This window comes from Nyctereutes procyonoides, unplaced genomic scaffold (assembly GCF_905146905.1).
Source record: "Nyctereutes procyonoides isolate TBG_1078 unplaced genomic scaffold, NYPRO_anot_genome, whole genome shotgun sequence".
NCBI classification, from domain to species: Eukaryota; Metazoa; Chordata; class Mammalia; order Carnivora; family Canidae; genus Nyctereutes; species Nyctereutes procyonoides.
In genome coordinates, this window is record NW_026575140.1 from 6301282 (window position 1) to 6314163 (window position 12882).

Consider the following 12882-nt stretch of genomic DNA (forward strand, 5'->3'; position numbering starts at 1 on the left):
AATATATTTTTTTATTCTTCCACCTATTTCCTGTGGTTGTTCTTTTAATCTCAATATGGAAACTGGAAGAAGAGATGTGGGAAATCTGCCCAGCGCTCACCAATACTGTCACTTCCAAGTGAGCGCCAGTAGCACCAGGACCTGATCGGGTTGGATTTTCCTCCTCCTGGGCCTGGGTGGCAGAGAAGAATGCACCCGGACCTCCCTAAATGGTCTCCGGAGCCCCCTTCCTTGGCTTGCTGGCAGCATGGGGGAGTGAAGTTGCAGGGATAATAAGTTCCAGGCTAGGCAGTGGCATCGCAATCAGGTAGTGACGAGGGTGGCCAGAGGGTCGGGTTTGTACTCGGGCAGCGAGAGCTGAGTGCGGCAGCGAGAGCTGAGTGCGCGCGAGGGATAGGCGGCCGTTGGGGGCACGCTGCTGGTTCCCAGGGGACAGACTGACGCCGCTGTGCAGGCTCAGAGCAGCAGGGCCAGCCTGACACAGCCAGGCCCCGGGGCCCACCATGGATGCCAAAACCACCAAGAACCCCACAGGGAGCTTGCAACAGCAGCGTCCCACACGCCCAGGAGCTTCCACAGCTCCGGTGCCACCACGCCCTGGGCGGACGGTGCAACCCTCACGCTCTGGGTCGGGGGCGGAGCCCTCTCGCCCTGGGGCGGCGCCCTCTCGCCCTGGGACCGTGGCGCCCTCTCGCCCTGGGATGGCGGCACCCTCTCGCCCAGGGACGGCGGCACCCTCTCGCCCAGGGACCGCGGCACCCTCTCGCCAAGGGGCATCCAAGCAACCGGAGAATACAGGACCCAGGATGCAGCAGGGTGCAGCCTCAAGGATACCCAAGGGCCAAGAGAAGTCCTCCATCCAACAGCGTGCTGAAGGACGGGCCAAAGTCCCGCTCAAATTCAGGGACAGCTTCAAGCGTTTTTTCTTCTCGCCCAAGGGGATGTTGAAGATCCTGAGGCTGGTGAGTAAAAAGAGCTGGTGCTGCAGGGTGGGTGCAGCCTTGGGGAGTGAGTCTCAGGGGGCGCCACCTGCGGAAAGCTTTCCGACTTCCATTTGCCTCGCCTTTATTTCCCTTCTTCCCTTGCTCCTTACCCCACTCTACCCTTATTACTAAACCAGCGCTCCTTTGCCGGTCTTACTTTATATTTCTCACATTTCCCCTCACAAAGGGAATTAGGGAAACAGTGAAGATAAGAGCAGAAATGTATAAAATAGCATACAAAACTCAGAACTGTCCAAAATTGATAGAACTGTCCAAAACCAGTGGCCAGTATAACAGGGAAAAAAGGGTGAAGAGAAGACATATATTTAAAGTTATGCACCCGACAGGGAAAATAATCACAAAGGATGAAGAAACTGAGAGGATCCCTAGGAGTATTTTGCAAAACAAATAAACCTAAATGAAATAGCTTATTTTCTAGGAAAATATAATTATCAAAACTGACCCCAGAATTGAGAAAAACCTAACCAGACCGATGTAAACACAGAGTAAAATGAGAATTAGTCAAATGAGTATCTTTCAAAAATATATCAGGGCCAGATTTTTTTATACATTAACTCTTTCAAACTTTCAATAGGATGTAATTCTGATACTATTGAAACTTTTTCAAAGAATGGAGAAAAGAAGCCCTTCTGAATTATTTTTTCAAAGTAGTATAGCACTGATATCAAAAACTGACCAAGTCAGAAAAAGAAAATAGAAATTTCACTTGTATCAAAGCAACAATTGATCAAGTTTTGGAATATAGGTGAGGTCTGGAGCCAATGACCAAAAAAGAATTCTTGAGACATCTTTGGTGCAAAATGGTGGTTTTATTAAAGCACAGGGACAGGACCCATGGGCAGGAAGAGCTGCTGCCCCAGGCCTGTGAGAAGTGACTGATTATATACCTGGGAGTTGGGAGGGGTTTGAGGATAGTATACTCCCTAAGGAATTTTGGAAGCAAGGTTTCCAGGACCCTGAGTGGGCCAGCTATTGTTGGGAAAAAGTCATTCATTACTGTCTAATAAAACCTGAGTCAGGAGACCCTTCAGATGTATATCTGAGGGTCATGTGCTTGGGGGATGATTGCCAACAGTATCTTGAAGGGTTTAGAGATAAAGGAAATTTCTAAAGGAGTTTTTATATGTTAAAGTTGACTTACAGGATCCTGGGGGTCTAAGATGGCCTTTTGCCCTTAGCAAAGTATAAACATCAAGGCAGTTGAATCCCTAGAGGAATGAATGTCCCTCTGCCTGTTTCAAGAATTTGTCAATGTGCTATCCTGAGCTTATGCCTTGTCCTCAGCTAGTCTTCTGTTCTCCCATCACGAGTGTTAATATATTAGCAGAAAATTTTCTTTAGTACTTTTAAAAAATATACTGTGATGATTCAATATTAGGACTTTATTAAACTAACCCAACATATTATAGGTAAAAGGAGAACAAATTAGGAGATTATATCAAATAAGGAAAAGAACACATTTGACAAAAAAAAAAAATAAAAAATAAAAAAAAAGAACACATTTGACAAAATTTAACCTTCACCTCTGATTGCAAAAAAAAGAAAGACCATTAAAATAGGAATACATAGGTACTTTATTGACATTATAAAAATAAACCCAAAAGTCAGCATCATATATAATTAAACATCAGAAGTATTCCCATTAAATGAGGAACAAAGAGGATGCCCTTATCAATACTGCTATTCAGTATTTTCTGGAACTGCTAATCATCACAATTAGACAGGAAAAATAATGGTTGAAAAGAAAAGGCAAAATATATCATTTTTTTCAATTGATATCACTGTATTTCTAAAAAACTCAAAATCAACTGGGAAGCAATTTAGAACAAGATAGTTTCTACTGGGATCCCTGGGTGGTGCAGCGGTTTGGTGCCTGCCTTTGGCCCAGGGCGCGATCCTGGAGACCCGGGATCGAATCCCACATCGGGCTTCCGGTGCATGGAGCCTGCTTCTCCCTCTGCCTGTGTCTCTGCCTCTCTCTCTGTGTGTGTGTGACTATCATAGATAGATAAAAAAAAAAAAAAAGATAGTTTCTACTAATTTAGTACATGATAAAGGTTGAATTTCAGATAAGAGGGGATAATGCTGGTGTTTCCCAATAAATGATGTTGGGATAATCATCAACCACTTGGAAAGAGAAAAGTGGGGAGTTCTACTTCTTTCTATCAAAATCCATATATCCTTGTATATACTTCTTTCCAATATGAAATATACACTGTGAACAGTGGTTACTTTTCAGGAGCTAGACTAGGGTTGGGTTGAGGGAGAAGAAAGAAACGAGTTATTTTTCATTCTTCCATACTTAATGTGCACTTTTATTGTTTCCATGTATTATTTCATTGGTTGGAAATATGAGAAATTTGACCAATAAAATGTATGTGCAAAGCAAAAGAGGCAAGTGCAATATAATCAGATTTATATTCTAACAGTCTATGGGTTTGCTTTGTTTTTTACTAGCCCATGTGCATTAAAACAAATCCTGTTTCTTTTATTGCAGGGTCTTATCCTAGGAGCATTAATTTGTTTCATCATTGCCAAAGCCTATGAGCCGTATATAGCCATCACAGTTCTGGAAATGTGCATCGTTCTTTTTTTTATTCTAATATATATGCTAACCCTTCACCACTTGCTGGTTTTTTTAGATTGGCCCTTACTTGTAAGTGTTCATTTTCATAATTCAAATATAAGCTCTGCGCTCGGTCCCAGAGTAAAGTCACTCCTCAAGTGAAAACAAAAGAGCTATCTCTCTGTACAAGAAAACTCGAGTTGGCGACAGTGTTGCCCTGGTCACAGGGGAGAAACTAGCTTAATACTCAGAAAGATTCCTTGGCCACCTCTGTCCATAGCACCACCAATACACACACCTGCTTCCATCACTTATAGCACTAAACACATGGTACTTTGCAGCCTGACCTAAAGAAAATTTCAATTAGTATATTCAGTAGGTAAACACACTTCTCATCTATTGCTTGTAAAACAGCACATGCTTCTACTTTCCAAACTACTCTACAGCTACTCTAACAGATTTATAAACATTTCCCCCCCTGCATTAACAAGAGTTGGAATGGTAAAGTTGTAGAAAATTGTTACACATACACCCTGAAAGATTGCAAGAGTCAATCTTTTCATGGATAGTAAGGGTCCATAGTCCCAAGGGGGTGCCACATGGTGGAGTATTCAAGAAAAGACACTGCATTGCCTTCCTCAGTAGCTTTTTCCAGAACTTCATATTCTTTACCAACTGACAAATTCCTGAAGCTAATCCCTCAGGTCTCAGATAAATCCGATTTATTGCGGAGCATGGGGTTCGGCATCCTCACACACTAGAGAAGGACTACCATTTTGTCCAAATACAAACACCGGCCCACTTACTGGCCCCAGCACCTTCCTAGCTGTGTGAATGTTAGCCTCAGTTTCTCCATCTAGGAAATTCAGTGGAGGAAAAGAACAATCACAGTAACTACCTCATAGAGTTCCTATAACATGTAAATGTGTTTAAAGCAAACAGCACAATGCTCAGCATAAAGCCAACACTCACAAAGTGTCCATCAGACCCCATAAAGTAGTCAGATGGCTTTTACCATTTCATCATGCACCGTAAACAATCCTAATTCAGAGGTTGGGCCTCTCTTACATCCCACTTCTTCTAGTAGTGGTACCTTCTTCTAGTCTCCATGTAGGATTGGTTGCTATTCAGCTAAAGCTCAAAATATGTTCTTGAAGTGTGTGAAGGATTTTCTGAAAAAAGCTGCTGAGCTCTCTATCCCACAAAATGCAGAGCAACAGGAAGCAGACAAAGCAAAATATGAGCAACTCTAAGTGGACATTTGGAAGACCCTCTTAGTTTATGGAGCCCTTACATAAGGATAAAGAGGTTTCTGAGGGGAAACTAAAATCTTTGACCATGGAGATTTTCAAGAAGGGAAGGTAAATTAACCATTTTGAGCACACAGCATGTACCAGATACTTTTTCATATGTGTTACCTTATTTAATCCTCACAACAACCCAGTGAAGTTGTAGCTGAACAGATAAAAAGACTAGATGAAGGAGATGAAGTTGCCCATGGCCATATGCAGTCATATGGAAAACTCAGGCCCAGCTTTCACCCTGACTCTTTCCAGACTTTTTGCCCTATTGCCTTATGGTGGTTTCTCTGTCTCCATCCTCTTTTCATTGTTATCCTCCTTGGATTCTCTAAATTTTATGTTCTCTGTAATTTCCCCTGTTTCCTCGTGGTTTCCTTAAAATGGGACCCAGAGGTGAACTGATTATCCTGGAGGGTGGGTCCAGGTCCTTGGGGCAAGTGACTGAGGACTTCACAGCCAGCAAGGTCAGCACTGTGGCCAGGAGGAATAGAGCCCTCTGAGGAAAACCCCACACACTGGAAAACTGGAAAGCTAGAGGGAGCCTCAAAGCACCATGCTTTGCTGTAGGGTCCAGGGAGAGCATCTAGGAAGTGTCTCAGACAAAGGAAAGAACTGGGGGCTCCTAAGAATGAGCCCGGAAAATCCTAAAAGAGGAACTGCTCTCACTGTGGTCACAGATGGCTCAGGCCAGCTTTTATAGAATTGCAGGCCTTTGGTCAATTCTGAGAAAGCCAGGCCCTCTTTTGCTATCTCCACCCTTGGGTCACAGCATTCCCTTTCCTTTGGATGACTCTGGGAGCCCAAAGAGTGATTCAGAGCCCCTGCCTTTTTCTTACTGCTATCCTCCCATCTATGGCCCAGAGTCTGGAACAGCACATGGATATGCCTGGTGAGCTCCTAGGAGCTTCATGGTTGGGAAACTATGAAGGTCACTCAGTTTTTCTGATGCCCAATTCACTAGCAGCACACATACTAACCAACATAGTTGCTGAGATGGTGTGTGATCTGATGGACTAGGAAGGATTTTTTTAAAGACCCATCAAAATAGGATCCAAAACTATGTTCTCCTGTCCTGTCCCTTTCTTTTGGATCTTCCCTTTCAGATTCCATGCGCAGAAGGACATGTACATATGACATTACTCAGAAGGGTAGTTACCACTGGGTGGTAACAGGGAGGTCTTGGCACGGGAAGCGATGTGCTGGTTTAGTGACAGGATTGGTGCCTAGGAAAAGACTACTTGTCATTTCAGAGAGTAGGTGGACTTGGAGATGTGTTGGCATCAAGCTGCAAAAGTCCCTTGGGACCTTATGGAACTGTGGGAAGCCAGAGAACTTATTTCCTACTGTCCCTGCTTCAGGGCTTCGTGTAGGCTCAAAGGCCCACCCATACACTAGAGGCATCCAGCATGCACAGCTGCCACTTTTTCAGCCCTTTTCTCCTGGCAAGATGGTTTGGTGCCCTCAAGGCATAGCATTAGGGTAAATAGTAGTGATTTTAGGTGGCAATTTCCTTAAAGGTTCACATGAGTATAGAGTTCCTTATTCCTCTATTCCCATTCTTGTTTGGCAAGGGGCTAATGATGAAAACTCCCAGCAGGAAAACAGAAAATCTGATAAATCAGGGCTTCAGATGCTCAGCAGGGCAGCATCAAAGACTACTGGCCTCACTTACAGACCTGCAGAGATCTATGGACTCGGGGACCATATTTTGGCAAGGCCTCCTTCTTTGGAGAGATGATGGAGCCTAAGCTGGGGGACTCACACTCCAGTCTCAATTGTATCTTGTTCTGTGAAGGCTATGCCAGCAACCCTGACACCCATGGGTCCATCCATCTCTTAGCCAGCCCTTGACTTGACATCATGGGTCTGCATCAGAGCTAGTGAGTATACAGCTTTCCCTACCCACCGCCCCCCCCCATGGTGGGGTCACGGTCTTCATTTTTATAATACATTATAAATTTTACCCATTAATCTTGTGTCATCTGTCAACATCCCCAAGACGAGTATGAATTGTAATTATCGTATGAATAGCTCATATTTTTAACACTTCTACACTACAAAAAATATCCAATATGGTCAGAGAAACTGTGTTCTGGTCAAGCAGATGTTTTTGCCAATAGAAAGTTGGGGGTTTGGGGGGTTTTTTTGTTTGTTTTTTTAAAGAACATAATAAATATTTTAAACTAAAACTCTACAGAAGTGATGATTCCAAAACTACCAGCAATATCTTTACATTTATAAGGAGGAAGCATCAGCTTTAGAATATCCCCTTCAAATAAGCTTAATGAAAAACCACAGTTCTGGTCATTCCTGATCAGGCTATGCCATGTGTTTGGAGAACTCCAGGCACAAATGGAATCAGTGGGAGTTGCAGAAAGTTGAATACTATATAATGTTTATCATACACAAATTCTTATTACAAATACCACATTTTGTGAAACGAGTTGTAAATGTTTACATTTTTCTCTAATATTCAGCAATATTTAAAAATAAGCATTCACCATTAAAGCACCTTGTTCTTTCCCAGTTATAATTCTACACAATTTTATCTCAACAATTTGGAAGCTTTATGGAAAAATAATAGTCAAGTAACAAATCCGTCTCTCATTTTAATCAGAGGAGGCTACCTGAGTTAATTAGGTATTTAGTCAAGAGGAAAGAAAAAGATGAGTAAAGACGGCAGGTGATAAGGTTCAGCTGCAATTTTACTCCATCAAAGAGAACATCTCTTTCTCTCTCCCCTCCTCCACACCCCACCCCTGTCAAAGATGAGGCCAACAACAATGATGTGTCTAAGTCAAAAAGGAGGAGGGGGTTAGTCCAGAGAAGACCTCTGGATACTCAAGTCAGGCTGCAGTGGGTCCTAGCCATTTACTGATTGAGCAGCCCAGGGATGTTGCTTAGCTACCTGTAAATTGGGGATAATGAGAGTTTGTGAGAATCAAATGAGATTAACACCCTGGCACAGAATGTGACACAGGAAGTGCTCAAGAGAAGTGAGCTACAATAGATTGTTAGATACAAGGCAAACACATTAGCTCCAAAGGACAGTTCAGGAGAGCACTTTCTTGTGAGCAAGGACCACAGTAAACTTTAGTAAGGACAGAGTAAACACTAATAAGGACAGAGTAAATTCTAGTACTCCAGTGAGGAGATGGAATCATAGGGAGTCAATGACTGGCTAGCGAAGCCTAGTCTACACTTGGTTTATAGTGTTATCATCTAAATTCTCAACCATCTATGGCCACAGCTAATTTTTATTTTAAAGAGTTTACATTCTGCCTCTTAGTTGTAAGAGTCCTTGTTCACATTTTTTAATATCTTGGTTTACACCATCCTAAAGGACTAAGCTTCTTGCAAAACTATAAACCACTATACCCGCCCCACTGTTGGCAGACCTCTCTCATTCAGCCCACAGAACCCAGCTGGATTTTACTTCTAACCTTCACCAGCCCCGCTCTTTGTCCCCCTTCCAGTGTTACCCACCGGGTGTCCAAATAATTAGCGCCCTTCGAAGAGGCAAGTCAAAAGATAGGGCTAGAGCTCCTTGCTCAGCAATATCAACAGGAAGAACACCTGAAATTTGCAGAAAGTTTACCAACTGTGTGCATTTTGAAGGCAGATATCACAAGTTCACACTTTAATGCACTCCCACAACCCACGATGCCAGGTACTTAGCTGGTATTTTCAGATTCATTATACCATTTAATCCTCAGATCAATCCAATCAATCCCAGTCACTATCCCCATCTAAAAACGAACATGTTGACAAAGAGGAATGATAAAACGTGTCCCAGGTCACACATCTAGGAACTGGCAGGCCAAAAGAGTTCACCAACAAAACACACTCCCACCTTACATGTTCCTTACCATTTTGACCTTCCATAACCCATTATTCACAGAAAATGTCCAAGATGGATGGTGTACTTCCAACCTTGGGGATGATAGTTCATTTCCTCCTTATTTGAGTGTCCCTGATGGAGGCAATAGTGAGATGAGTTCTAATTTCCCTCCTTGGCAGATATTGAATGTTAAGCAATTTAATAAACCTCTCTAAGTTTCTGCTATGTCCTCTTAAGATAGGGATCATAACAATACTGAATTTGGAGGGTACTTGTGAGGGTTAAATAAGGTAATGACTGGGAAATACCACATTGAAAAGAGCTTCATCAGAGCCATTATGATTCTGTACACTGGATGGCAGGGCTCCTTGCTATATTTTGGGCAGGGGCACCAGACAGACTGACACTACCAAGTCAAGACATCAAGACTTAAGGACTTAAAATGTATTCCAATTAGATATCTGGGCCCTATCAGGGTTCTATCACCCTGGACTTTTGACTTATCTCCCCACACTGGTGCCACTGACACATTGAGTGCCCACTTTTCCATTACTGCTCTATTACCAAAGCCCAGCCTTTGCTTATCTTCAGAAGTGCCCCCCATCTACTTATCCTCACCCTTTATTTAGCACACAAAACAGAAGATTGTGCTAGCAGTTAAAGAACTCAGTACTGAAATCCAGAAGAAAGGACAAAGGCAGCCTATAGATGCCAGGGCAGACTCAATTCTGGCCATTTCTTAGGAAAGAACAAAAGCCAATACCATAGGCATTCACTCTAGAATACCAGGCCTGCTTCTCAGATGGGTTCTTGCCTTCTTGCAATTGATATGTGACCCTCCAGAAAAAATATGACCCAACTAACTTCCAGGGTATCTGTTCTACCTGCAGGTTTGGGAATGCAATTAAATCAGTAAAGTACTAATCTAAAATTTAATTTTATATTAAAAAAATATTATGGAGTAGAATACAGAACTGATATTAATTTAAAATATAAGATTTTTGAAAATAATATTTATGAAGATCTGATTTGGGTAGGTGTTTTTCACACTCACTTCCCTAATGACTTTAAGGAACATGTGATGGGAATGTTGTCAACTTTTTTTTCTTTTTTTTTTTCAATGGGATTCTTTAATGAAATTAAACCCAGTTATGCTGACAAAGTCCTATCCAGTACCTTAAAATGACATAAACTCATCATGGAAGGTGCAAGAACTATACTAACAGTTCCTCTTAATATTAATCAAAGAGAAAGTTTTAAAAAGACATCCATCCTTAGATGGGTAATTGACCAATTTAAACATTTTATGAAAAACAAATAATATTTTATGAAATTACTTTTTTACATAAAGTTGATAGTTTTCAATTCTGTATTACAGGATCTTATCAACAGTATCATTACAGCTATGTTCCTTTTAATAGTTGCCATCTTGGCGATGCAAGAAATGGAAAGAAGGCATTTATTCTATGTTGGAGGGGTAAGTTGAAGACTTCATAACCCCATTTAGGAATAGTATTTTAGGGGTGCCTGGGTAGGCTCAGCTGGTTAACCATCCAACTCTTGGTTTCGGCTCAAGTTGTGATCTCAGGATCCTGGAATCAAGCCCCATGTCGGGCTCAGTGGTCAGTGCAGAGTCTGCTTGAGATTCTCTTCCTCTACCTCTGCCCCTTTCACTTGTGCTGGCTCTCTCAAATAAATCTTTTTAAAAAGATCAGTATTTCAAAACTCTGCAATGGGAAACTGGCAGACCATCATTACTTCATTTACATAACATCCTTACCCCTTCTCCTTCTTGCACTGACTTCTTCAGAAGATGTGAAGCTGCATAAACTCTAAACTCATGAAAATCTTCATTCTAATACTCATCCTCCAAATAGGTACAGACTCCTCTTTTGAAAAATGTACACACTATTTTTTGAAATGTTGCAACAAAATGTTCTTGTCTCCAAATGGGACTTTGATTTTTTTGGACTAGAGAATTATATTTTAAAAGCACATAAAAAGAAAAGCAGATGAACAGGGGGGAAAAAAGTGAACAGCCGAGCCTATTCAGGAAGGAAGCTCCCAACATGTGCCCTGCACATGCCAGGCATGCTCTGACTTAATCTTTACAATTCTCATTTTTACAGATATGAGAACTGAGGTTAAATAGTTTACCCTGGCTCACAAGCCTGGGACAAGGTGGGACTCAAATCCTCACCCTATGAAGAGCACAAGAAGTGGCTGATTAAATGCTTTGAAGATGGAGGGTGGGAAGTGGGGAGGTGAGACTTTGGTTCAAGAACTTAAGCAATGGGAACAGAAATTAATCCAGAAAAAAAAAGTTTGAATTCTTTGAATTTGTTCCATAATCAGTAAATATCTGTCAGTCCCATTGGATTGTGCCAGGCTCAATCTTAGTGTTGGGGGTAGAGCCCCTTATCCCTATAGGAGCTCACAGATTAGCTGGGACAAGACCTATCTGGGAAAAGTTCATTCAAGCAGCCAAAGATTAAGAGACAGTAAAGACAAACATCCAGAGCAGACAGGATTTGAGGAGCATATAGAATCTTGGGTGCTATGGTCTGCTCTTCCCCATCAGCTAACTCAGCCACCCAGCCTTCTCTTACCTGGGAGGGGCTCCCACCCTCTGGTCTCCTCATCAATTCCTACCTGGATGGCAGGAGCCCCCACCGCACCCCACTGGTGTCCCTGCCTCTGGTTCTGTTCACCTCATGGCCACTGCAAGTGGGCTTTCTGAATCTGGCACCTGGTATCTCCTCTGACGGTCCCAAATTCTGCACTTCGTAGCCTCAACTCTGTGCCTCCCCTCACCAGCCCCAGAGGTCTCAGCCATATCACACTCTCTGGAGACTCCTGCCCTGTAGTTGAAGTTCTCTTCCTCCCCGTTGGTCCTCTTGGGAACTCCCTCCTGCCCTTTTCAAACACAGCCCAGGAGTCTTTTCTACTAAGGGCCTCCTCAGGACCTCATACCTATCCAGAGCCTCCTAGGCCAGTTCTTTCCTCTGGTCCTTCCCTGGTGCCTCGGGCATCAGGAGAGGTCATTACTGGCAGCAAAGCTACCATTTCCAAATCCTTTTCTCGGAATGGCAAAATGTGCCACAGCATCAGCTAGGCAGACACCAAGAGATAGTGCAGGGGCAGAAGGGGCAGGCGGCCACCTGCAGCATCCTGGGATGGAATATAAAAGGTTGCGGCTAAGCTGCAAAATAACCTAGCCTTTCCCCTCCCACATATGGTCTTATGCCTGACAGATCCAGTGTCTCATGGCGGCAATGGTGTGTGTCCTGGATGCGATGCTGGCCACCAAGATCATGAGGGAGAAAATAAAAAGATTCCTGGGAATCGAATTAGACACCAATGCCTCCCTGCTCCTGGAACCCATCCCTGAGAAAGCACAGGAAACCAAGTCATTCTGGAGGCTATTCTCGAAAGCACCCACACCAGCACCCGCGAAAGCAGACACACCGGCACCTGGGAAAGCACCTGCGAAAACAGGCACGCCGGCACCCGCGAAAGCACCTGAGAAGGCACCCGCAAAAGCGGGCACGCCGGCACCCGCGAGAGCACCTGCGAAAGCACCCGCGAAAACCCCCACCTCGGACGCCAGGCGCACACCCCCCCAGGTGTCCTCAATGGTATCCTCGCGGCCATCCTCGGTGCCAGCATCCTCGGTGCCATCCTCGCGGCCATCCTTGCGGACACCCGCACGGACATAAACGTTGGTGCTTCGTCCCTCTCGCTAATCCCAGCACTGAGCTTGCATGCTGTCACCCATCCCGGCCCACATGTCATCATAAAGTCAGGGCTGCTAAGTTGGGAACATGTGCTTCCTCGTGTTGCCTTGTGTAAAAGTCGAGTTACCTTCTTCCGCGGCCGCTGAGCCCGCGCGCGGCGCGGGACGAGGCTGCCCAGGGGCGGGTGGCCAAGGCCCTGACCCGGGGCGGGGGGGGGGCGCCAGGGCGGGGCGGGGGCTCCGGCTCGCAGGTGTGCGGCGCTGGCGGCACCCGCCCGACACGGCCCGGGTCCTCGCAGTGCGCGGGGCGGCCGCAACCAGGTGAGGCCGCAGCCAGGTGAGGCCGCAGCCAGGTGACGGCGCAGCCAGGTGAGGGCGCAGCCAGGTGAGGCCGCAGCCAGGTGAAGGCGCAGCCAGGTGAGGCCGCAGCCAGG

At 44.4% G+C, this 12882-nt stretch overlaps 1 protein-coding gene across 1 annotated transcript; it reads left to right on the top strand.

Moving 5' to 3' along the window:
* Positions 1–4: 4 nt before the first annotated feature.
* LOC129497479 (CKLF-like MARVEL transmembrane domain-containing protein 2) lies at positions 5–12875 on the top strand. The gene is made up of 4 exons (XM_055306389.1): positions 5–962; positions 3502–3660; positions 10091–10189; positions 11967–12875. The coding sequence occupies exons 1-4, from the start codon at positions 504–506 to the stop codon at positions 12429–12431; spliced, it is 1182 nt and encodes a 393-aa protein (XP_055162364.1). The 5' UTR covers positions 5–503; the 3' UTR covers positions 12432–12875.
* The last annotated feature ends 7 nt before the right edge of the window (positions 12876–12882 follow it).

What these genes read in the sequence shown, in the direction of transcription:
- LOC129497479 (XM_055306389.1), top strand. Translation starts at nt 504, where the DNA reads ATGGATGCCAAAACCACCAAGAACCCCACAGGGAGCTTGCAACAGCAG. An exon ending in TTTTAGATTGGCCCTTACTT is followed by an intron (nt 3,661 to 10,090) that starts GTAAGTGTTCAT and finishes TCTGTATTACAG; the next exon opens with GATCTTATCAACAGTATCAT. An exon ending in ATTTATTCTATGTTGGAGGG is followed by an intron (nt 10,190 to 11,966) that starts GTAAGTTGAAGA and finishes TATGCCTGACAG; the next exon opens with ATCCAGTGTCTCATGGCGGC.